The sequence below is a fragment of the Triturus cristatus genome, chromosome 2_1 (assembly GCF_964204655.1).
Source record: "Triturus cristatus chromosome 2_1, aTriCri1.1, whole genome shotgun sequence".
NCBI lineage: Eukaryota > Metazoa > Chordata > Amphibia > Caudata > Salamandridae > Triturus > Triturus cristatus.
The window spans coordinates 65,500,457-65,526,962 of NC_140581.1; the positions used below are offsets into that span (position 1 = coordinate 65,500,457).

General features: G+C 46.7%; 1 protein-coding gene across 1 annotated transcript; it reads left to right on the forward strand.

Moving 5' to 3' along the window:
• Window positions 1–1,177: 1,177 nt before the first annotated feature.
• Window positions 1,178–10,603, forward strand: LOC146863743 (uncharacterized). Its single transcript, XM_085636666.1, has 3 exons — window positions 1,178–1,235; window positions 7,702–8,187; window positions 10,122–10,603. The coding sequence occupies exons 1-3, from the start codon at window positions 1,190–1,192 to the stop codon at window positions 10,601–10,603; spliced, it is 1,014 nt and encodes a 337-aa protein (XP_085492792.1). The 5' UTR covers window positions 1,178–1,189.
• Window positions 10,604–26,506: the final 15,903 nt, after the last annotated feature.

Below are 26,506 nucleotides of genomic sequence, written 5' to 3' on the forward strand. Positions count from 1 at the left end.
CACCCAGGGATTCACCCACTCATACATCCATGCAGGGAGTCGCACATCCCCTCACCCACACACACAGACACTCAGGCATCCATACAGGTACTCGGACAACTAATCAATAACCCATATAGCCACTCATGTACCTACTCACAAACTCATGCAGACACTTACACACCAACTGACAAACTGATACACATATTCACACAGATTAGTCACTCACCCATACATTCACTAGGACATGTTTAATCACTCACTTATAAGTCAGTCACACACCCACTAAATCACCCATACAGACACTCATACGCCCACTCATTCTTTGAATACACCTTGGCGTTTATGGTTATAGGTAGCTCAGCTAACTATAACGGCTATACTTCTCTAGTTTTGTACAAGTGAAATGTCAATGTCAGCCTACCTATAATTAGGCCTGGGCAAAAATTTCGTTCCGTTCGCGGAAATTGCGATAATTTGACATTTTTGCGTTCCGCGGAGAGCGCGAAAATGTCAAAAATTCCGGTTTCCGCAGCTTGGCGATAATTTGTTTCTTGCTCGCGCTGTAAAATAATACATTCTCGCGCGCGCGCGATCGCCTTACCTGAATCCCTGCGTTCGCCGACAAGTTTTCTTGATCCGGTCGCGTTCTCCATGAGATGTTGTATTGTTTTTAGCCATTTGCGCTGTCTCGCGACAGTTCGCGCCCGCAGTGACGTCATGCGTCGCGCGATCACGTCTTTCTTCTCGCGATCATGCACCGCGAGAACAACTCAAAACAAGATGGCCGCGCCCGCAAGCAACCACATGGGTAAGTTGGCGACCCGCAACCATGCAGAAAATCTCGCGAACATGCCGGAAAAAAACTTCCGCATCTTCGCGATATTTCTGCTTGTTTGCGATAATTTTAAACATTCTCGCGATAATTTGCGAAGGTTAATCACGCAAATTCCGCCCACCCCTACCTATAATGTTACTGCAACCTGTGTTTTTTTTCAGTGAATTTCTAAGGTTTTTTTTTAATGATAATTTCTAATTATAACGTCTCCTTGAAACCTGTGTTTTTTTAGTGAATGTGTGTGTGTGTGTGTGTATATCTCTTCACCCTAAGATGCCACTGCATGAATCTGTGACTTAATTGACAAAAATTATTTTCTTAATGTTTTTCAGGAGCTGGGGTTCCTCCGGCTGAGTGAAACGCATCAAAGCCATGAATTCCGCACAACTCTGTTCCTTTCTTCTAATCGTGATCACAGGTTAGTGACCTCATATGACAGGTGTCGCACACATGTGTATAAGAACACTATGGATACTCATCAGAGGGATTAAATACCAGGTAATTGATCATGTTATATCGACAAGTGAGATATACATTCCAACTATATGCATCATGGACTCATGCAAAGCTCCACTTAATCAATCTTGCTACATATCTACACGCTTGTGTAGCCACTTTAAATTGCATTCCGAACGTATTTATGGCAAAAATTATTTAATAAATAAAACAAATGTGGTTGAATATGGGGGTATGAGGCTGATATGACTACCCTTTTACATACACTGGATACTGGGTCCACAGTCAGCATCCACTAAAGCTGTTATAATACAGGTGGCATCAGACACTATTGTCATCTAGATTGGGTACATGTTCATACTCAGTCTATATATGTGCGGGCCCTTCATTTGCATCTATATTACTCTTTGTTAACTTTTTCATCTGCATTCTCATTTTTAAGGTCTGCAGACTGTTGAGAAGTGAATTGCAAAGTGCTCCCACCATGCGCGAGCGGTGCAGCTCACTGTGTTTGTGTACCCTGGAATTGAGAGGGGGAAATAAAGCAGCATTGCAGAGAGTGGGATTGGGTGAGTGTTGTCTGCCTCCACCACCTGAAGAAATCAAAACCGTCTCCGGGGTTTCACTGATACACCTGGTCCTTTTAAACCAACAAAGAAGAGATTGGCACAGAGAAAAACAATGCATTTATTAAAACTCAGATGAGGGAAATTGCATCACACAGTACCCTCAGGTCACTGTAGGAGGCATTCTAAGGAGTGCAGAGAACAGGGGCCTTATATACCCACACAGGAGCTCAAAAGAAGGCGGTACACGTACACATGAGAAGAGTTACACACATAGATGGTCATACAGAAAATGCACAGTCAACAAGTAGGAGGAGTAATGAGTTGCTGACATCAGTTAGAACAGCCTGACAGTTCTATACTAGGAGCAGGTGCATTCTACTAGCTAAGCCCTTCTGAGCATGTGCGAGGTTCTGGAAGAGGGAGAAAGCAAATGGCTAGCATATAGCTAACTAAAATGGCTGCCAAGTACAAAATGGCTTTCAGCTCATGCTAACAGATCCCTGCAATCTTTAACACACCAGATGCGGTAGACATTGTTGCGGACACTGCCAATAGTGCACAAAGTGCTCTTGTAATACAGTCTCACATCCAGTGCCCCAAAGCCGCCTCGCTCAAATGGCTGTACCAGAGTATCCCAGCTGCAGCGTGGCTTCTTAACTGCCCATGCCAGAATCGGTGAGCATGTCTGGAGGGATTTAAAGAGCATTTTATTTAACACCATGGGAATGTTCACGAACAAATAGAGGAATTTAGACAGTACCGTCATTTTTATTACTGCAATACGATTTGATAGGGACAGTGGGAGGCGTATCCATCTAGACACCTGGTCTGTTTGTGCTGTAAGCGCTCCTCCTTAGTTCATTTGCACTACCAACTCTGTAGTATCCAAACACCTAAACATTTAACAGGCTCTGTAGTCCATATCAAAGGGAATTCTAGCTCACACAATGTGGTGCACTGTGTGAGGGGTAATATTTCAGGTTTTTCCCAGTTTATTCTACGGTCTGAGTTCCCTCCAATTTTTACATGCTCCCCAAGCAAGGCTTCTAGAATTTGTCTTGGGTTCTTGCACATACAGTAGCATGTCATCTGCATTTAAGGATATGGCTAATGGCCACTGTCGGAACCCCATTGCAGCCTGCCTATGCCGCTGACTAATTTTGCATGCTAAAACTTCCAGCACAAGAGAAAATCATTGGTGACAGCGGGTAACCTTGCCTAGTAACTCTACAGATTAAAATAGGGTCAGATTCAAACTTATTAACTCAAACCCTCACAGTCGGCTCAGAGTAGAGCAGACGCACCCATTGCATGAAAGACGATGGGAGCCTTATCCGGCTTCAATAACATACCTATCAGGGCCTCACGCAATGTGGGTGGTATTATACCGCTATCATATGCATCCGCATATACCTCCACCAGTTTCGGAGCCATCTGGTCTGCGTTTGTTTTTATAAAATTCCCTGGGCAGGTCCTCTGTACCCGCTTCCTTTCCATTTGGTAGTTTTTGTAATAAAACATTGTCTACAGTTAGCAGTTGCAGGAGGAAATCCATTTGTCCCGATGACAGCCAACCAAGCGCCACATCATCAAGATAGTCAGCTATCTCAATATCCGTAGCCACAGGTTGTTGCGCATATAAGTCAGCATAAAAATCAGTGAACACTGGTAATATCTCCGATGCCGTATACCGTAGCTCAGAATTTTTTATCCAGTATTTAGACCATATGACCCTGTTCTTTGTGCTCGGACAGTTTGGTGGCCAGTGTACGTCCCACTCTACCTCCCTCCCTATATGCTCTTGCTGTCCAGCATTAAGAATCACATTTTATGAATTGCGGTCATTAATGTATCACTCGGGTACCTGAACTTCCACCTGGGCAACCACGAAAATCTTTTGAGCCCTGAGTGTGGTAGACCACCTGTCCTCTCATCACAATGCCTGACAACTTCATGTTGGTAGGTAGTGTTGCCATATCGGGCCTGGAAAGTGAGAGTGATTGACTAGTCTGTAGGGAGCACTTCCGAGAGCAGTTGGAAGTGGGTCAAGCAACTAAGTGACCTCCACCCCTGTGCTTTAAAGATCTGGGTGGGTGCCAGAAGGCATACTGTGGAATTCATTGAGAGATTAACTATTACCCTCAGCCCGCTTCTGCTCCGCATCCTGTGGGTGAACTTCCCGAGTGGTGGCCAAACCCGTCAGTTGTCGACTGCATCCTAATTGGTCTTGCTACCTTCCTCCTCCTTCTTCCCTTGAACTCTGACAAAGGTTGACTAGCTGCGATCGGCCTAGTATCGGGGCAGGGCTGTTTATTTCTAATCCAAGAGTATAGGGTAGTAGGGGTTAACTGAAAAGGTGAGGAGGGTTTGGAGCATGGGGTCTGCATTGTACTGTCAACTGACCTGCCAGATATTAGTTGTACCGCATTGCGCTGCTGTGTGTGTGTGCAAGAGTATCCCATACGGACCTGCCTGATATCTGTGGCACCGCGTATCAATGCCGAGTAATTGTTTAGGAGTGGCTGTGTGGATGCTTCACATATTGCCTCTGTGATAAGCCTGACTGTTCAGTGCCAAGCTATTCAAGTTTGAGGGTAGATTATATAGTGAGTGTGATCCTCCTCTCCGAGATGGAGTTGGAAGTTTCTGCCTGGCTAGAGCACTTACTCAGCAAACCAGTGCCAGTTCCAATAGTGGCACATCTACAACGATATGGACCAGTTCTGCTTTCTCATTGTACTGACACACTTTGGAATGCCTGTCACAAATGCAAGCACTCTTCTGCCATGTCCCAATGGTGCCTGCATTGTGGGAAAAATATTTGTTTTGTAATGAGGGGTCTCTATGTGCAAAAAACTAACCTTGGAGGCTATTTCATCATTTTATATGTGCTGCAGAATACAGCACACACGCAAAAAGGAAGTACCAAGCAGTAAAACAGGTATTTCTCCTTGTTATGCCAGCCACAGGTAGGAGTATCATTTTGGCACAAACTCGTGTGTTAACAAGTTTTGGTACATATGGGCTTGCATCACAGTACATCAGAATGCCCGTTTTTTTATCCATGTAACTTCTACCTAATGCATGGTTATGAAAGGCAGTGTAATGTGATGGTTTCTATTATGTTTTATTATAGAAACATGCAAATCTCATTTGAGTGGCTTTGTACATCCCCAAAACGACTAAGGGGTCGATTACGATGTTTTATTCTTTCTTCCACATTCAAAAATGGGACATAATGAGTAAACCGGTAAAATAAAACTGAAATTAGGCAACATGCTTAAAAACTTGTTTTCTGAGCCAACCCAGGACTTCAAACACAGAACATTTATTTTGCATATGATAGATTTTTGTTTGCATTTATTTATTTTAATTCAGTATCTGTTTCCCAGGTGCCCCTAATCATATTGGAGATGGTCCCTTCATAACCATCCTACAACATTTATCAGGTGTAAATTTCCAACCAAATCCAGTGTGGAAATGCACATGCAAAATGCATGCCGGGTAGAGATGTCCATGTCCCTCACCTACTTCGGTACAAATCAATTCCATTGACCATCTACAAATGTCACCATTGTAAAATTATTTAAAATGTAAAATTCCACCATAATGTCACAATTTTTAGTGTAAGTGCGTTTCCAAGTTCAGCTTTACATTTTGTAAATCAAGGACCTGAATATGCAAGCGTTGAATCTCAATACCGTTGTTTATCAGGGCCTTAGTTCTTTTTTTTCTTTATTGACCTTTAATGGTTCTCAGAGATCACCTCCTCCACATGGCAGCCACTGACACGGATGACGCTATGACCCCCATGGACCATCTTTACCTCCAGATCAAACCCAAAACGACTCTCAGCGAAACCCTCATCTACAGGCTCCCTGGCCCCCGTGCTCCTTTCACCGATACCATTGCTGACTTCATTATACCACACGCCCTTTCTTCCATAGACTGCATATTACTCGGAGACCTATACTTCCACCTGGACAACCATGACAACCCCAACACCACCAACCTACTAGAAAACCGTGCCAACATAGGACTGAAGCAACTTGTCACAGCCCCCATGCACACATCAAGACCAACCCCATTGTTGCAGGAGGAAACAGCATTTCCTACAGCCACACCAGTCAACCACTTTGGACGGACCACCATCCATTTCTCCTTCAGAAAACTCACAGTACACAAGCACGCTACGCTCCGCTCCCCCCGAAGAAGCTGGAACAAAGTCACCGAAGAACAGCTCATCTCCATCCTCACCAGCACTACACCTCCAATGACGCAAGTCACCAACACCACAGCAAGTGACCTCTGCCGCTGGATCACTAACTGCGCCAACAGCATTGCCCCCTCAAGAAACTACAGGACAACACAAAAAGAAAGCAAGCTGGTTGACCTCTGCACTCGAAGGGCTCCTGCCAACGACTTGAAAAGACATGGAGAAACAGCAAAACCATAAAACACGCACCACCTACAGAACAGCCAGCACAGCACACCACCAACTCATCAAATCCACAAAGAAGAACTTCCTCCAAGACAAAATCCTCACCAACGCCCACAACTCCAAAGAACTCTTCTCTGTCATCCAGGAATTGTGCCAAATCTGGCAGTAAAACAAGAAGTCCCACCCTCCCACGAATTCTGCAACAGATATTGTACCTTTTTCCACCTCAAGATTGAGGCGCTTTACTATAATATCGACAACCCTGCCCCCCTATCTTCCACAGGGCCACCAGATCTATTGCACCCAAACTATGCCGGATGATCAACTGCTCCCTCAAGACTGCCCTATTTCCAGATGACTGGAAAAGCACTGAAGTGAACCCCCTCCTGAATGAAGCAGAGCTGCTTGAAACTCAACTCTGAGAAAACAGAAGTCCTCATCCTTGGCTCCACCCCTTCAGGATGGGATTACACCTGGTGGCCCCTCGCCTTTGGAACCCTCTGCCTACCCCGACAGACCATGCACAAAACCTCAGCATCATATTGGACTCATCGCACACTATGAACCGCCAGATCAAGGCCGTATCCTCACCCTGCTTCACCACCCTCCTTATTCTCCAAAAAACGTTCAGATGGATCCCATCTGAGTCCAAAAAAAATAGTCACGCACATCCGCATCACTAGCAGACTGGACTATGGCAACACCCTCTATGCCGGAATAAACAAAAAATCCTTTGCAAGCTCCAGACATACCAGAAGGCCGCAGCCAGACTGATCCTAGACAGCTCTGTCACAAACACATCACTCAACAGCTCTGTGATCTCTACTGGCTTTCATTGGAAGAAGAATATCTTTCAAGCTACTCACGCAAACATACAAGGCCCTCCACGACTTCGGACCAGCATACATAAGCAACCGTCTCTCCTTCCACGCCGCCAAGATAACCTCTGATCAGCCGACCTCTCTTTGGCCACCATTCCACACATCTATAACAGCAGAAGAGGTGTAAAGTCCTGATCCTACCTCACAGTCGAGACCTGAAAAAACCTCCCCCTCCACCTCCAGTATAGCCCTACACTGCTCCAGTTCAGGAAGGATCTCCATACCTGGCTCTTCAGATGACCCAGCACCCAACGGAGCTGCCCCCAGCGCCTTGAGGCGCATAAGTAGCTGCACTTAACAAACACATGATTGATTGATTGAATAGCTGCCAGATCCAATATCCATATGGAACCCCTGTGTTTCCAACAGTGTTTTGAAACCACAAAAGTCTTAGCTTTGCTAGTTGTAAAATATTGTCAAGCTATAGAGCAGTACCCTTTGTATTCTGACGTCCTCCCCATCTAACAATATTGAAAAACATGACTGCCTCTTTTTGATTCCATCTCTTACCTTTGTTCTTCTCTTCTCCCCTTTAAGGTACAGTGTTTCCAAGTCACATTCTGGGTGCCATTTCTGTTACAGAAAAGAGTTTTGAACAGGCTGTTCTGATACCCTTTGTGGATGGCTTAAATTCCTTGACGTCTGTTGCAGAAACCTTGCTGACCAGTTCAGACCTTCCGCAAGTCATTCAAAATGTTCGCCAACTCCTAGAGTCGTCGCACAAAAGTCTGTCCGAGGCAGAGCAGTCATCCGTAGCGCAAGTGAAATCATTGAGCGCAAATGTGGAAGAGCGCTTAGTCGAGATAAACCGTTTGAATGATGAACAGAAGGTGCTACAAGATAAGCAACAAGGTGGACATCAAGAGCAGGAGTCCCTTGCCAAACAACTACAAGCAGCACAGAAAAATCTCAAGAATGCATTGGATGCTATAGACAAAGCAACAAAAGCATGGTACGAAGCAAAGGACAAAAGGAAGACGGGCATTGGCATGCTATTCCTTCCTATATTTGGACCAATAATAGGTATATATCGCTCTTGGTTCATAGTGAATGTCATAAAAGAAATAACACACCCACATTGAAATCACTAAATGCCAGACAAAACCCAGATAAACACCTAGGGCCAAAATTTCAAACATTTTGCGCAGGCAGCAAAAAAAAGTTGCTGCACTGTTTTGCGTCAACTGGCGAGAGCTGAAATGTGTGGCATAGCTACAAAGGATTAGCACAGTAATGCTCTCTCCATGTGCTGGCACACCTTCTGCAGCCATGAATCAAGGCAGGTACCCTTGTACCCTACGACAAGGGTAAGGGAGCTGTGAGCAGGATAGTTTTGTGCAGAAAGGCTTTCCTTCCTGCACAAAAGCTATGTTTTAATGCAACTTCCTCTGTATATGGGTGCTGAAGAATGCAGCACACATACTTCGAGGAAGAAAGGAGGTAGCATAACCATAATGTTCTCATTATGCATACATATGTATAAAAATCTTGATGGATATAAATTTGCTTCAGACTCCTTGGGTGTATCCACAGGAATGCCCATTCACCACCCATTGAACACTGATTTGATGCATTACCTTTAGTCATATGTTACCACAACACATAATTTGCATTAGTTTATAAATGCAATCCTGGAATACAGAATCTGTGCAAATCTGGCCCTTGTTTTTAACACACACACATAGACCGGTATATCACTCTGGAAGACATTCACAAAAACTCACCATGGTCACACACAGACATACATTTAAAGAGGCTCAGCTGGAAAGATAACTCACACACACAGACATACACATAGTGGGCAGATACCAACTCTCTAGGCATAACTACAGAAAGATAAAAAGGTTGTAGGAGACAGCCGACAACACAAGCCTTTACATGGTATTTACTAAGCTATGCAAACTCACCTTGAGTGGCTCTGCATGGCTTAGCCTAAATCACTTCCTTTCATTACTCTGAGTTGAGAAGGTATTCCATGGATCTCACCATGAATGTTTACACTACCCTATTTTTACTGGGATTGCATCAGAATATTACACTTTCCCAAGTGAGGTGTGACAATGAGAAATATTTGTATTTCTTCCTTTTAGTTGTGCTGCATTATTCAGCACACATAGAAAGAGGAACATACCTCTAAAGATTGTTTTGTGAAAGAAGGTTCCCCTTTCTACACAAAAACAATCCTGCCTGTAACTCGGGCACCCTTTCACTATGGGGCACGGGTGTCCGCCCGGGCACTAGGCTGCACACAGTGTACCAGCTGAAGAAGAGATCATGATTGATCTATATCTTTGTAAATATGAAGCATTCCAGAAACCTGCCTGGTGATGGCAGGCTGGTTGAAACTAGACCGGGACAGAACCAGTGTTTGGTAGGTTTTCAAGGAATTGATAGTTTTTTTCATATAATAACAACCAGCTGGCAGAATTGGCAGAGTTTGATCCCGCAGAATTCCATTAAAATTCTGTGAGATTCTGTGAAATTCAGACGGGGCAGAGTGTGCATTTGGCACTGTTTTAATAATGCAATATACACCCTTACATCAAAACAGGGCTGGAAGAGGGAGCAGTCCCACTCTGTTTAAAAACCATTGCAGAGTAAACTTCGACCTTAACCATGGAGAGACTGCTCCTTCTTCCTGCCCAGTTTAGAAACCAACCCCTGCAGATTATTTCAGCCGGCGGAGCGTCAGAATTTATGAGAAATTCTTCATAACAAAAGCAACTCAGAATTACCCTAAGAACCGTCCAGAGCTAATACTAGTTAACATGTTATCCTAGTAGCAAAATATGAAATCCTTTTAAAAAGGTGCCTCACATCCAAATTTTAAACATTTGCAATGATATGCTTTGTCCATTGGTAAGTGCATGGTCTGAATAATCTCTTCATTTATGTGTATTCACACACTTCAGTGTTGCAGTGTACCAATAAACATGTCGGTTTTTTTTCCCTGTTAGGTGGTATCATACTCGGTGAAGCTGTACAAGCTTTAAACAAGGCAACAAATGAACTAAAAGAAGCTAGATCGATGAGAACGATGCATACTAAAACTGTGGAGAAGTTTACATCTGAGATTAAAACCTATGAGACTGCAATACGTACCATTGCAGCTAACACGGAAAAAATTCAAGTCCTCCAAGGGGATCTAAACTCGGAAAGGGCACTGCATCAAAATTTGGATAAATTCCTCATCTCTCTGAGGAAATGCACCAGTTTGCTGAGCACTGTTGCTGGCAAGACCAGTGGGGCCAACAAGTACCTGGAGCTCAGTGGAGTGCTTGATGGTCTGCTGGGAGTCTTGGATGAAATCGTAGTGACTTTACGCCCCTTGGTTGAAAGTAGCAAAGAGTACTCATTCCTAATCTCCGATAAATTACCAACCATCATACAAAAACTGCAAGAGGCTAACCGTAAGCTGAAGAAAGCTGCAGCGTCCTAAATCAGTGCGTTCCTATAGCACTGCAGTTTGTGGCCATCCCTGTAATCTGCTTCTTCTCATGCATTTTGTTCTGGAATGCCTTTGGGTGGACCTCTCACATCTCCTACATTTCTCTCCTTAATTGTGAATGTGCTGCTAGCAAAACACCTAGAAACGACCCTGTAGCTGACCAGGTCCTCTAGCCTAAAGAAGGCATAAAATCAAGCACTGTGTCAACTGCCTGCCAGACTCACCTTTCCTTGTTACACAGGAAAGTGTGATCCCATTAACCTCTTCTTCAGTCAAATACTGAAAATCCAACAGCACATCACAAACACCAACCCTTTCTTCATCTCTTGCAACCGCACCTTGCCCTAAAATCCAGCAACAATAACACTTTAAATTCATATCTCACCATCATATTCCCTCAAAGGCACTTCTTATGAAGATAGGAATGCATTCACAATATTTTGCTGAAGGGCAGCACTGCAAGTCTTCCTGCTACACTGCCTTACAGCAAAAGAAAAGGGCAGGACTGAGCCTTGTTGATCAGATACGGCTCAATCCTGTCCTCTTTCCCTGCACTGGTACTAAAGGGACTGCCACGCGCCATGGTGCAAGGGTGTCTGTGTTGTGGGAATTGTTATGGTGCAGGAAAGGACACCATCCTGCAGGAAAGCAATCCATGGAAGAAATGTCCTCCTCTATGTGACCTGCTTAATGCAGAGACAAAAAAGGTATTTTTCCTTGTTACGCCTTCCCTACTCCTCACCATACGTAGGCTTCTGACACATTCCCAAGTGTACAGAACATTGTAAATCTAGGAATATGTCAAACGCCATGCGTGTTACGTAGGAACACCCACAGTAACGCCCATGGCAGACCTCCTCATCCCAGCGCGAGGCAGCTCAGCGACATATTCTATTATTTGCACAGAATGTCCCTCTAACCTGGAAAAATCTTCACTGCACCACTGGTTGTATGTATACATTTAGAGAAGTGTCTATGATAGGTCCTAGGGAGGATTTACTTCCTCGTAATTACACAAAGAGAAGTACTCTCAGGGCTAACTGACTTTGATAGAAAGACAAAAACGATTCTGAAGCAAAGAATCTTTCCATAAAAATTGGTCATTCTGTACAAGAATGAAAAAAAACAAGCTTCAAACTCCAGAAATGATTACTGACATTAACAAAATTGAAGAAGCGTCCTTAAGAAAGAAAATAAAAAAGGATAATGAATAAAATACCCTAAATGGCCGAATTAGATGGAAAATGTAGAACAAATACATGATAAAATAACAAACTGTGTATCAAATGTCTGCCATTGGGTAATATCAGACTATGAAAATAATTCTGCTGGCCATTGTTTATTAAACAAAAACAATTAATAAATCTAAAAGCCAGTTTTTATTTTCATGGTTTAAATTGCACATTCCGTGACGCTCCATGAGCTGTTTTTAATCTATTGGCATCAACTGTAATGAGAAAACTATTTGTTTATACTGGGATTAAAGTTTCCCATGCAGTATAATGACACTGAAACTATGTGTGTTAATCTCCTTGTGGGGACTTTGATGTGATGAAACACTCACACTTTGCGGATTTGATTGCTCAGGCCCCCACATGACGCCATCTTAAAAATTATTTTAAAAAATACTTTCAGAACATCTGTGTCAATTTTATTTGAAACGTTTTTTAAATTGCCTTGTGACGACCTAAGTTTCATCAAGTGTGTTCATATTTTAAACACACTTTACTCATCAGATACACATGCTAGCAGCAGCCAGGGCAGACATTTCAAAGGGAAAGCTGCATAATCCTGTATTCATCCAAATATTTTTTTAGTTTATTAAAATAAAATGTTATTTACATGAAGCTATTGAATTTAGATTAAATGTCTAAAATGTTTTAGTTTTATAAATGTTGCTAAAGACGATTAGGGTCTGTTTCTAATCCCAGAAAACTTCACTATTGCCATTTGATCCTTATCTGCAATTGCACTGCACGGAGATAAGATTTATACGGATCTGATCGTTTTGTGCAAAAAACTTTCAGGCATCAAGGCCTGCTGTTCCATTTTGCTGCTTATATCAGGAATTTTGAGTCTTTATGTTGCTTTGCCTCTGTTTGCATACTAATATACTCTATGGAATACATTCTTTAAGATGATGGCTAGATGAGTGAGTGACTAGGGCTGCATTGTGGTAAGTGCTAAGTTCTTGTGGCAGTGGACGGAAGCAATGTTATGCCAACAGCATGGGTAAATATGTTATGTTAATCACACCTGTGGAGTGCACGGTTACCCTGGGGTGTCCAGGCGCTAAACAGAAGATGGATGTTCTTATAAAATTAGTGGGCTTTTATGAAGATATATGTACAAATATTGTCCTATTTTGTTTGTTTGTTTTAAAGCCCAGAATAATATGCAGAGGATAGAGCGTGCACCAAAAACATTGTGATGAAGGACAATGTGAGATTTGCCACTGTGTAAAGTTGTTTGATACCTTTACAGTAGGTCATCTTTCCTAGTGAATACGGAGTTAAACAGAATGTTTGAATTCCTGCCTTTACATCTATATGTTAGAATTGTGAAAGTTAAAGGTTTCTTTTAAAGGTACCCTTTTCATTAGATGAACACCCAAGATGCACAACTAATGGCCTGTGGGCTCAAACAATTTATCAATGAATAAAGGAGCTGACATCCCAAAGATTTCAGGTTTTAAATGTTTTGTTGTGATCCATAGGGTGCCAAATCTAAATAGCCACAATACACATATTCTTTGCTTAGACGCACATATTTGCTGATTACCCATTTTCTTCAATGGTATCCAGTTTCATACCCCGCCCAATGCATTTTGGGTACTCCTTAATCAGGAGTAACTACAAACAAAACAATGTTTTAAACACTAGTACAGATCAAGAGTACCATCTGCAACTTGCAGCACGTGCTCATGTCCTAAATCAACTTCAATAACATAAAATGTGCATGTATGTGCGTCCTTAAATCACAACTAAGCCCGGGCAGTAATCTCCACTCCGCTTGTGGAGTCTGCTGAATTCATGCAGACAGCGCTCCATGGAGTGGAATACATTACTCTACACAACCACACAATTCTACACACCACACATAGATGAGCAAAATGTGGATCTCAATTGTGACTACACAGTCAGAGACAGATATAGGCCACACAGTAGAAATTTAACAAATGATCATCTCACTGTTTGTCAAGGGGCGAGCTTCCTTCCTCGGGATATGGATGCAAAGATACAATAAACACACCTCTCGATACCTTCAATTCTGACTTTTATAAAACAGAGTATTGAAGTGATCAAGCAGGGGGAAAGGGAAATTAGGAAGGGAACTGCTGGGAAGGAGATCTGTAAAGGAAATGGATAGCAATCACCACAAAATACAATTAACCAAGTATTAAATAAAATCTCATGAGCATCTAAGTGCTTCGTTTCAGGTATGCTTTCACCAATAACACAATAAGCACATTCATGAATGTGTAATAGCATGAACTCTCAATGCTACACCATATGAGATACGTTGACAGCACATATAAATGGACTAAAATGACTCCTATATTAATTCTTAACCGCATACTAGGTTAATGGGTCTCTATGTCACTGCGTAAAAAGAATACTCAAAATGTGCCTTCAAAACAAAAATATACAAGGTTGCCATAACCAATACAACAAAGGAACAAATATGATTGATACTGTCTTAATCAACGACATTGCTAAATCACTGTGCCACTCAGCATTACATATGCAAATGCTTTCTAGTGAATTACAAAAACGAAGTTGCGATGTCTCTGATGCAACTCCGTTGTACCGTTGTTAGACCTGGCACCATTGGCGTGGGTTTCCCTTCCATTTTTCACTGTTGTCTCCTCTGTTTTTGCAGGTAATAGATGCTCTGGGCGCTGTGCCACTGCCATTCCGCGCCACAGCGCGAATGCTCCCTGTGTAAATATGACATGTGAATTGGTACATCCATGATTGCCTTATTTGGTTTACCTGTTAGTCCCTAGTAGCGTGGCCTGTGTGTGCCCAGGGCTGGTAAACCAAATGCTGCTGTTGGGCCTGCAGCACTGGTTTGCGCCACCCACAGAAGCAGCTTGTAAAGTGTGTCTCAGACCTGCCACTGCAGAGTCTGTGTGCAGTCCTTAACTGCCATCTTGGCAGTGAAGTGCACCCACTTCCCAGCCCCTGAACCTTCCCTTGGATTCATGTAAGCCAACCCTATGGTAGGGTGCATTGTATGTGTAAGGTAGGGCATGCTCTGATGTGTGTGGCATGTCCTGGTAGTGAATTACACCCAATTTCGTTTTTCACTACTGTAAGGCTACCTGTTCTCCATAGGCCAGAATGAGAGGTTTGACTTTTACATTCTATAGTCCTAACTGACCCAAAGAACATGGTAGAAAAACAAATTTAGGTGCCTGAGCTCAGAATATTAAAATACATCTTTTAGTGAAGTTTATTTTTATATTCTGTGTTTGAAAATACCACTTTTAGAAAGTAGGTATTTTCTTGCCTAAGCCTTCCAGTGTGCTCTGCTGTTATGTGTATTGCATTGGAGTATGGGGAGGGGTAGCTCCTGGACCTGAATAGGGCTGTGCCTGGCAAGGTGAATGCTGGCTCCACCTCCCACTGTGCGTCTGATGGCAGACCCCCTCTTTCTGAAAGGAAGGATGCAGCCTGGTAAAAAAAGTGCTCCAGGACTGGGCAGAACTGGTTCTGGCTGGGTTCAGAGACTTGTGGCTTCTGAGAACAAAGACTTTTGGGGTATAAATATCTGTGCTGAAACCCCTACAATTTGTATTGCTCCTGGACAACAAGAAGAACCTCTGTCCGTGTAACTGAAGGAATCTGCAGGAGAGGACTGTCCTTGTGCTTGTGTGCTGTTTCTTGGACTGGCCTGCAGTGGTTACTACTGGACTTGGAAGAAGAGGAAAAGGACTTTGAAGGAACTTTTATTTTTGCTACAGCAATCACCCAAGGGCTAGAAGAGAGCTAGCCTCCTGCTTGAGTCTCAGGCACATCAGACTCAACCACCAGCCTCCTATTTCCTCCCAGCGAGGATTTCTATCTACAGGTGAGGCTCCTGTGTGTTCCAGGGCCTCTAGTTCTACTGTGGAGAAGAGAGTGCTGAAAATCATCGCTAAAGCCCGTTTGCAGGCCGCCGCAGCTGAAGAGCGTAAGGAAAATCATCGCGCTACTGCCGCTGAGTGCTCGCTACCGGAGATCATCGCATCACCTGTTTGCGGGCTGCCAAAGGCTCGCTAACCAGAGATCATCGCATCGAGTTCATCGCTTCGCGACATCGCAGCGCGGATGCAGAGCGTCCGCCATTTTCATCGCATAAGGATCGTCGCTCCCTCGTGGAGCGCCATTTCTTTTCATCGCAACAAGATCGCGCATGCCACAGGCTCGGCGCATCATCCTCCCTTCGCGGCAAGGATTTCAACGCATCGCCGGCTTAGCGTGGAGAAGTTTGTCGCTTTGTCCTGCACACAGATCAGCGCATCATCCTCCATTCTAGCAAGGATTCAACGCATCGCTGGTCACGCATGAGGAAAATCATCACTACAACTCCTTAGCAACATTTTGGTTGCTTTGCTACAGAATCCAGGTATTTTGTGAGTAAAAGGGTCGCAGAGACCACTGCCTTGAACTGAACTCCTCTTTGCACACTTTGAACTATTTTTTCAGCATTTCAAGAGTATTTTTTAGTATTGTGGCTTTTTACTGCTATTGGTCTTGTGGTAAGTCTATATATAAAGATACTTATTTTTATAACTACTTGTGTGGTGTCCCTTTGTATTGTTCTTCACTGTGCTACAGTGTATGGTCATAAATGCCTCACACACTGCCTCTGAGATAAGCCTAGCTGCTCGTGCTACGTTACCACAGGATTGAGCAGGGGTTATCAAAGGGTGTAGCCCGCTTACTCTGACTTAGGAAGAAGGGTCCCTACTTGGACAGTGGCCAGCCATTGCCAACTAGAGACCCCCATTTCTAACATTGGTGGTCAGCGGTGAGGATCTGGACTTGCATTTGTGATCGCATACAGTAATTATAGTGTACACTACTAGTCAATGCAGACCATAACATAACCATGTACGTTTTTTGATTCTATTTTTGATTGTTATTGCCAGTTTTTGCTACAATGGGCAAGCCCAGGTCCAATGCCTCTGAAGATCTCTCCTGGGAAGAAGAGAAATGAGAAACCTACAATGCCAAGCAGCTCAAATATTTTTGCAAACGGTCCCTATCACAGGTCTCACTAGGAGGGAAGAGTTTTACAAGGTGCTGAAGGTCTGCTTGGAAGCCAAGGATGTCCCTAGGAATATAGGAGAGCCTGTGGAGGAGGAAGAGAATGCAGGAGAGCAGCAGGATGAAGTGGTAGATTTGGTAGGAGATAAAGCAGTTTCCAGCCCGGGCACTAGTGTGTCCTCAAGGGGTCTGACACCAGAAGAGATGGAGGACAGAGAGAGAGATAGGCGGCATAATATGTAGATGGCTAAGCTTAAAATGGATGGTCAGAGGGACCTAGAGAACAAGAAATTGGAATTTGACATGAAAGTGAAACCTGAGCATGGCTGGATGGTTTATGCCCACATGAAAGAAGCTTTGATTACCCGCTATGGTTTGATCCCTGAGATGAACAGGCAGCGATTTAGAACCTGCAAGAAGCTAGAGGGTACCACGTGGGTTGAATATGTGTAATTTTTTTGCAGATTAATGGAGCGCTGGGTAAAATGTATCAAAGTAGAAACCTTGGAGCAACTTTATGATTTGATTGCATGGGAGCATTTATCTAGTAATTGTTTTTCTGAGCTACGGCAGCACCTGATTGATTGCAAGCTAACTAACCCTAGGAAGCTTGCTGAGGAGGCAGACCGCTGGGTGAGCACCCGGGTTCGCAAGGGTCCAGTGGGAGACTTCGCCAAAGGTGGGCAGGGTCCCCAGCAGAGAGGTGGGGGGACAGGGTAAACCGAGAGAGTTACACAGAGGGCCCCAAAGTAATTCCCAAGTGAACCAAGCAGTGGTGTCCCAGCCTCCCCAAGATAAGAAGCCAGTGCCCCCAACAGGTAGGCCTGTTCAGAGGGGGCCCCTTACTTTTTTAAAGTGTGGTCAAGTGGGACACAGATACTTTGATCCACAGTGTCCTCAAGGGGATGCTCCTGCACCACCCCGCCATCTTGCTAGTGTAGCCTTGGGAGGGGAGGAGATGGGTGCCCAAGGTGGGTGGGATCCTGTAGAATTGACCCTTGTCTCACTAGGAGACTTTGAGATGGTCCCTAAACCTGCACTGCCTGATAACACTAAAAAGTACAGGCAGTGGGTGACCATCAATGGCCATAGAGTGGAGGCTCTAAGGGACACATGAGCCAGTGTAACTGCTGTCTGCTCCCGGTTGGTGTCCAAAGAGCAGGTTGTTCCCCATTTATTCTACCCAGTAGTGTCTGCAGACAACTCAGAAAGCCAATGTGAGGTGGCTCATGTTCCCTTTGAGTCGGGGGGCGTCTCAGGAACTCTTCAGGTGGCTGTGAGGCCCGCCATGCCTGTAGACTGTCTGTTGGGCAATGATTTCGAGAACTCCCCGTGGGCTACGGTGGAGAAGAAATCTCACTTGGAAATGTTGGGTCTGCCTGAGTGGGCGTGTGCTACCACTCAGTCCATGGCAGCCAAGGAGGGTGTTGAGAAAGATCTGGAGCCTGAGAGTATGGCCCATGTCCCTGCCTGAGAAAGAGGGGGCAGGGGCACGGGAAGCCGGCCACCTTGGTTCCCACGGCCCAGGAGGGAGCAGACCCTGAGGGGTTTCCCTGGAGCCTACCGGGGAGCAGAGTGCCAACCTGGGGGACCTGCCTGAGCTGACCCATTGGCAGCAGGAAGGAGGGCCCACCAGGGAGAAGTTTTGTGAGCAGCAAAGAGTTTGCCCTTCTCTTGAGGGTATGCGGCGACAGGCTGCAGCCCATTCAGCAGGTGATATCTCTCCTGTAGCCTAAGGCTGCTGAGCCGGGGTCAGCCCGTGTGCTGGTGGTACCCGAGTGCTTCAGAGCCTTCCTACTGGGGTTGACTCATGATATTCCATTGTCAGGACATCTGGGGCAGACCAAGACCTTTGAGAGGCTGGCAACCCACTTTTATTGGTGCCAGATGCGCAAGAGCTCAGATACGTATTGCAGAACCTGTGAGACTTGCCAGGCAAGTGGGAAGAGTGAGGGGAAGATCAAGGCCCCACTCCATCCCTTTCCAGTTAGTACCCCATTCAAGTGAGTGGGCATTGACATTGTGGGGCCTCTGGACCCCAAGACAGTCATGGGCAACAGGTACATCCTGGTCTTGGTGGACCATGCCACCCGTTACCCTGAAGCCATCCCGCTCAGGACAGTGACGGGCCCCGTGGTGGGACGTGCGCTGATGGGGATCTTCTCCTGTGTGGGGTTCCCCAGAGAGGTGGTGTCTGACAGGGAGACCAACTTCATCTCCCAGTTTATGAAGTCTCTGTGGAAGGAGTGTGGGGTAACTTAAAAGATCACCACTCCTTACCACCCCCAAGGTAACGGTCTAGTTGAAAGGTTCAACGGACCTTGAAGGGCATGATCATGGGCCTAGAAGAGCCCCTGAGGCGTAGGTAGGACGTCCTCTTGCCATGCCTGTTGTTTGCATACCGTGAGTTGCCACTTAAGTCCTTAGGGTTCACTCCCTTCGAACTGCTCTATGGCCATCCGGTAAGAGGGCCTCTGAGTCTGGTCAAGGAAGGCTGGGAGCAATCTTCCAGGAAACCTCCCCAAGATGTATTTAGCTACATGTTGGCCTTCAGGAACCATAGTCGGCGTTTCAGAAAAATTGCTGAGGCAAATCTGGAAGCCAGCCAGAAGGAGATGAAACGTTGGCACGACCAGAATGACACTCTGGTTGAGTTTCAACCTGGTCAGAAGGTTTGGGTACTCGCCCCAGTGGAGCCTTGTGCACTCCAAGATAAGTGGACCGGTCCATTTGAGGTGGTGGAGCGCAAAAGTCCAGTTACCTACTTGGTGGACTTTAAGTCTCCCAGGAACCCCCAGCGGGTCCTGCATGTGAACCGCCTGAAGCCCCACTTTGAGAGGTCTGAAGTGGGCATGCTTCTTGCCACAGATGCTGGGATGGAGGAGGAGAGTGAGCCTCTTCCTGACCTCCTGTGTGCAGGAGAGAAGGATGGGTCAGTGAAGAGTGTAGTCATCTCCACCACACTGACCCCTGAGCAGCAGAAAGATTGTCACCAGCTGTTGGGGCAATTTCCTGATCTGTTTTCCCTGGTGCCTGGTGTCACTGATGGGTGCGTCCATGAGGTATATACCGGGGACAGTCCTCCTGTCAAGCACAAGGCTTACAGAGTGACTGACCGGGTCAGGGCCTACATTAAGGAGGAGGTCTCCAAAATGTTTGCCCTAGGGGTGATTGAGTCCTCTAGCAGCCCTTGGTCCAGCCCCGTGGTCTTGGCACCAAAAGCTGCCATGCCTGGTGACACTCCTGAACTTAGGTTCTGTGTGGACTACCGAGGTCTCAATGTGGTCACGAAGACCGACGCGCACCCCATCCCCAGAGCTGATGAGCTCATAGATCGGTTAGGGGCTGCCCGGTACATCAGTACGTTTGATCTAATGTCTGGGTACTGGCAGATCACCTTAACTGATGGGACAAAGGAGAGGTCAGCATTCTCCACACCAGATGGGCACTACCAGTTCTGTGTGATGCCGTTTGGGATGAAGACTGCCCCTCCCACCTTTCAGAGGTTGGTCAACCAAGAGTTGGTTGGGCTGGAGGATTTCAGTGCCGCTTGCCTGGATGACATCTCAGTGTTTAGTTCCTCCTGGGACCACTTGCGCCACCTCTGGGAAGTGTTGATGGCGCTGCGCAGAGCTAGCCTCACAATCAAGGCCAGTAAGTGCCAGATTGGACAGGGTTCTGTGGTGTACTTGGGACACCAGGTGGGGAGTGGCCAGGTGGCACCCCTGCAGCCCAAGATTGAAACCATCCTGGCTTGGGAGCCCCCAAGGACCCAGACCCAGGTGAGGGCCTTCTTAGGACTCACGGGTTACTACAGGAGGTTTGTCAAGGGGTATGGCAACATTGTTGCACCTTTGACTGAGCTGACTTCCAAGAAGCGGCCAAAGATTGCGAACTGGACTGACACCTGTCAGAAAGCTTTTGATGCCCTCAAGACTGCCATGTGTACAGCACCAGTACCCCAGGCGCCCAATTTTGCTAAGGATTTTATTGTCCAGACAGACACTTCGGAGCATGGGGTGGGGGCTGTTCTGTCACATCTGAATGAGGAGGGCCTAGACCAACCTGTAGCCTTCATCAGTAAGAGGTTACTTCCACGGGAATAGAGGTGGAGTGCAATTGAGAGTGAGGCATTTGCTGTGGCCTGGGCACTGAAGAAGATGAGACCATACCTGTTTGGGACTCACTTCCTGGTTCAGACAAACCACAGACCCCTCAGATGGTTGATGCAGATGAGGGGTGAGAATCCCAAGTTGTTAAGGTGGTCCATTTCCCTCCAGGGTATGGACTTCACGGTGGAACACCGCCCTGGTACAGAACACGCCAATGCTGATGGTCTGTCTGGATTTTTCCGCCTTAGTGATGAGAACTTCCAAGGGGATGGGTAGTTCTCCCCACACATGAACCAAAAATATCCGAAGTTTCGGAATAAAGAACCTAGCTACAGACAAAGTTCTTTGCTTAATTGGAAAAAACTTGGTAAAGAAAGGAAAAATGTCCTTTCTTGAGTCCCCTCACTCACTGGGGTTTCCCCACGGTGACATGCTTCATCATAGGGGCCATGCCAACCCGCTGCGAGTTGAGGCGTGCTATGACTTGCGATACTACGTAGGAGCACTGTTGTTGAGTGACTATGTGTAGTGCAGTGATGTGCGTGGAGTGGGTGAGTTAAAAATATCTAACTAGTGGGTAAAATTACTTTAATTTGGCCCCTAGTTGATATATTAAAAACGGGGTCGGTCTCTAGGGTACCTGTTGGTTATGAGTCAGGAGTCCCTAGTGGACGTCAACTAGTTTCGAGCTTCCCCAGTGCTCTTCATCAGGACAAACACAGGGTCCAGCCCTGTGGGTACCACTCCTAAAGTGACCTAAAGTGAGGAAAGAAAATTAACTCGCGCTGCAAATATTTAGGCAGGCGTGGTTAATACATACTATATATTAATCAGTAGTATTAATTACGAAGCAAAATTGTGCCTCATGGTCATCGGGGGGCTGAGAAAGTTCAACTCGAATGATCAAAGGAAATCCTCTCTGTTGAGTTTGCCTCTCCTCGAGACCGCATGTCTACTGTTATTGGTCTTGTGTTAAGTCTATATATAAAGATACTTATTTTGTATAACTACTTGTGTGGTGTCCCTTTGTAGTTTTCTTCACTATGTTACTGTGTATGGTCATAAATGCTTCACACACTGCCTCTGAGATAAGCCTAGCTGCTCGTGCTATGTTACCACAGGGTTGAGCAGGGGTTATCAAAGGGTGTAGCCCTCTTACTCTGACTTAGGAAGAAGGGTCCCTACTTGGACAGTGGCCAGCCATTGCCAACTAGAGACCCCCATTTCTAACAACCGTGTTAATAATCTTTACCTACAGAGTACGATCTACTCTGATATTCCTTCTTGCTCTGCCTATGCTGAAGAAAGCTGTGGGAGCCTGCTGAGAGTTCAGAGGCCAAGCGCGCATGAAGAGCGGTCAAGGAATCAACAGGAAATGTCCAAGAGGCGAAAATCTCACAACAGAAAATCCTCAAGGGAGCTTCTCAGGCCTTAAACAAGATCCAGCAAGGCGCCAGCAGTAAATCTGAACCAGAGCAGAGATCAGGAGCTCAGTGCTCGGGAAGCTTCTAAGAATAGTGAGCACGGAGGAAAGGGCGCGGCCGATGACGTAGAGGTTGCCACCCTCCTCGTGAATGTCCCAAGCATGATGGGATATGTAGTTCCTTGGTGAACTTCATGTGCCACAACTCTCCTGCAATACAATAAATGACCATAAGGACCCCAGCACAAAGATAGATAACATTTGGGAGGCAATGTGTTTCAAAAAACAGATAAGGGCAGATAAATGACCTACCATGGAAGCAGCATACCCACCAACGAGTGATGGAAGCTGCCACACTGCATCTTTGCACACAGTGGTATGGAAACACTTGTTACAGTGCTGTGTGAAGTGAGTGTAGCGGGCCCTAGACCGCGTACTGCCCTATACCTGACACTATTACATTGTTGGAATGATCAACTTACCCAAGATACACTATATGTGTGTAGACTATTGAACACAAAATCACAGTGATAGTACAATGCACTTTCTAAATCTACTAAAACTGGACCAGGTTACACAATCTACTTGTGAATACATAAACGGTCTAATACACAGTCAAATGTCCATGGAATAACAACGACCGCAACACCAGCACCCTGCTCGACAACCTCGCCAACCTGGGACTCAAGCAACTGGTGTCCACCCCCACCCACCTCGCCGGACACACACTCGACGCTGTCTTCTCATCCAGCAAGGACATCGACTTCAGCCACGCCACAGAGCTTCAATGGACGGACCACAGCTGCGTCCACTTCACCTTCAAGAAAACGACGACCCACCAACACCAGCAACAGGCCGCCCGCAGAAGCTGGAACAAGATCACAGCAGACCAGCTCGCCACCTCCCTGAGCCAGCACCCTCCTGCCAGCTCAGCGAACCCCAGCCAGGCCGCCGACAACCTCACGAAGTGGATCAGCAACTGCGCGGACGAACTCGCCCCACTGAGGACCCCGCCCAGCAGACCCGGCAGCAAGAAAGCCCCATGGTTCACCGACGAACTCAAGAGCTCCAAGAAGAACTGCCGAGCCCTCGAGAAAGTCTGGAGAAGGGAACCGACACCGGACAACAGGACCTCCTTCAAACTTGCCACCCGGAAACACCACCAGCTGATCCGCGCCGCCAAGAAAACAGCATTCAAGGACCGGTTGGACAACAATGCACACAACTGCAAGGAACTCTTCAACATCGTGAAAGAGCTTTCCAACCCCAGCGCAGGAAACAACGACATCACCCCATCGCAAGACCTCTGCAACTCCCTCGCTTCATACTTCCACAACAAGATCGCGGACATACACAACAGCTTCAACAACCAACCAACGCACACCATGACCGAGCAACCACCCCCCACCACCACCCTCCACGCCTGGACCCCGATCAGCACCGAAGACACCATCCGCACGATGAACTCCATCCACTCCGGATCACCGACCGACCCCTGCCCTCACCACGTCTTCAACAAGGCCGACGCTGTCATCGCACCCCACCTGCGAGACATCATCAACACATCCTTCGACACCACCATCTTCCCTGAGAGCTGGAAACACGCCGAACTCAGCGCTCTACTCAAGAAACCAACAGCGGACCCCACCGACCTCAAGAATTACCGCCCCATCTCGCTCCTCCCGTTTCCAGCCAAAGTCATCGAGAAGACCGTCAACAAGCAGATGGCCGCTTTCCTCGAGACGAACGGATCCCTCGACCCCTCACAGTCCGGCTTCCGAGCCAACCACAGCACCGAGACCGCCCTCATCGCCGCCACCGATGACATCCGAGCCCTGATGGACAATGGAGAAACAGCGACCCTCATCCTCCTAGACCTCTCCGCGGCATTCGACACGGTCTGCCACCGCACCCTAGTACGGCGCCTCAGCAACATCGGAATCCAGGACAAGGCGCTGGAATGGATCATCTCCTTCCTCGACGGAAGAACACAGAGAGTCCGCCTACCACCGTACAAGTCAGAGGCCTCCGGAGTCATCTGCGGCGTCCCCCAAGGATCATCTCTGAGCCCCACCCTCTTCAACGTCTACATGAGCCCCCTCGCGGCCATCGTACGCAAACACAACCTCAGCATTATCTCCTACGCCGACGACACCCAGCTGATCCTCTCCCTGACCAACGACCCCGCCGCCGCCAGAGCCAACCTGCACGAAGGGATGAAAGAGGTAGCCGAGTGGATGACGACCAGCCGCCTGAAACTGAACTCGGACAAAACGGAGGTCCTCATCCTGGGCTCCTCTCCCTCCGCCTGGGACGACTCCTGGTGGCCTCCCGCCCTGGGCACCGCACCCAAACCGACAGACCATGCACGCAACCTGGGCTTCATCCTGGACTCCTCCCTCTCCATGACCAGGCAAGTCAACAACGTCTCCTCGGCATGCTTCAACATCCTACGCATGCTACGGAAGATCTTCTGGTGGATCCCCACCGAGACCAGGAAGACCGTCACCCAGGCCCTCGTCACCAGCCGACTGGACTACGGCAATGCCCTCTATGCCGGTACCACCGCCAAGCTCCAGAAGAGACTCCAGCGGATCCAGAACGCCTCAGCCCGACTCATCCTCGACATCCCACGAACCAGCCACATCTCCGGACATCTGAGAGACCTTCACTGGCTCCCCGTCAACAAAAGAATCACCTTCCGCCTCCTCACCCACGCACACAAAGCCCTACACGACCAAGGCCCGAGCTACCTCTACAGCCGAGTCAACTTCTACGCTCCCAAACGCCACCTCCGATCAGCCAACCACGCCCTCGCCGCCGTCCCCCGCATCCGAAAAGCGACTACAGGAGGAAGGTCCTTCTCCTACCTGGCCGCCAAGACCTGGAACTCCCTCCCGACCGACCTGCGCCTGACCCAAGACCACCTCTCCTTCAGGAAGAAGCTGAAGACCTGGCTGTTCGAGCAGTAGCGGCTCCCCCCCCCCCCCAGCGCCTTGAGACCCTACGGGTATGTAGCGCGCTTTACAAGTGTCACTGATTGATTGATTGATGGTCAATTAAGGATTAACATCAACTCAGAACTACGCATGACAACAGGAGTAAACAAATACATATGACATAAGCGTATATACAGACTATCACATACAGATTCAACATCAGCATAGCAAGGACAAAGATGGACCAGTATGGAGTAAATGGCCCAATTGTTATTACTTCACAGGACATGCCACACATGTCTTACAGCAACTTCTTGAACACTAACTTGTGAACTGTCAAGAGTGGGATGGATGAAATTCAAAATATTACACAATTGTATTCATGATGGTTCATCACAAACTCATGTGATACCTTCAATAAGATGCATATCAATCTCCTCTTAGACTGGATACCAAAATCAGAGATGATTTCCCCTGTAGATTACATCCTAATTTTCTTATCCGCCATGTCATAACACACCAGCCTCAAGTGTGGAGTATACCATCTCCCCTCATGTACGAAGAACATTCTGGAAAGGGAGTAACATGTTAGCGAGCGTTGTGTAGCCTCTGTGCAACACTCACCCCTTCCTTGCTGCCGTTGGGCCCTCAACTGCCCATCAAGGTCAGGATAGGCCACATCTAAGGCACGAGCCATCAGGTTAGTCAAGTGTTGTTGCAAGCCCCTGCAACTGGAGAGGACAGTCCCACCTGGCACACTCCAATGTTGTGGCATCCATGTCTGAAGTCCTCGCACCTCTTGTGACAGAGGACTCCGCACCGCTCATAAACTCCCAGGGACCGCACTTTCCGGAGTATGGCTTTCCATAATGCCTACTTCTCATGGGCATTGACCAGCACATAGATACAAGTTTAACCTAGTCCATTTCAGCCTGAAAGTTGGCAAGAACAAAGCAACTCACATAATGAAACCTTGATGACACCTAGCACAAATATTAGGTTTCACAAACCATTTTGCATGAGCAGGCTGCACATCATTTTGACCACCTTTTACTGTACAAATACAGAGGTATTGTCCTTACGCCATTGAGAAACATAACGATAATGCACTCCAGCACTCGCAATCCAGTTTATGACATAAAGTCCATGCTTGATAAAATTCT

Coding starts and splice junctions, on each gene's coding strand:
- LOC146863743 (XM_085636666.1), top strand. CDS start 1,190: ATGAATTCCGCACAACTCTGTTCCTTTCTTCTAATCGTGATCACAG. Junction 1,236..7,701: donor TCTTCTAATCGTGATCACAG/GTTAGTGACCTC, acceptor CTCCCCTTTAAG/GTACAGTGTTTCCAAGTCAC. Junction 8,188..10,121: donor TATATTTGGACCAATAATAG/GTATATATCGCT, acceptor TTTCCCTGTTAG/GTGGTATCATACTCGGTGAA.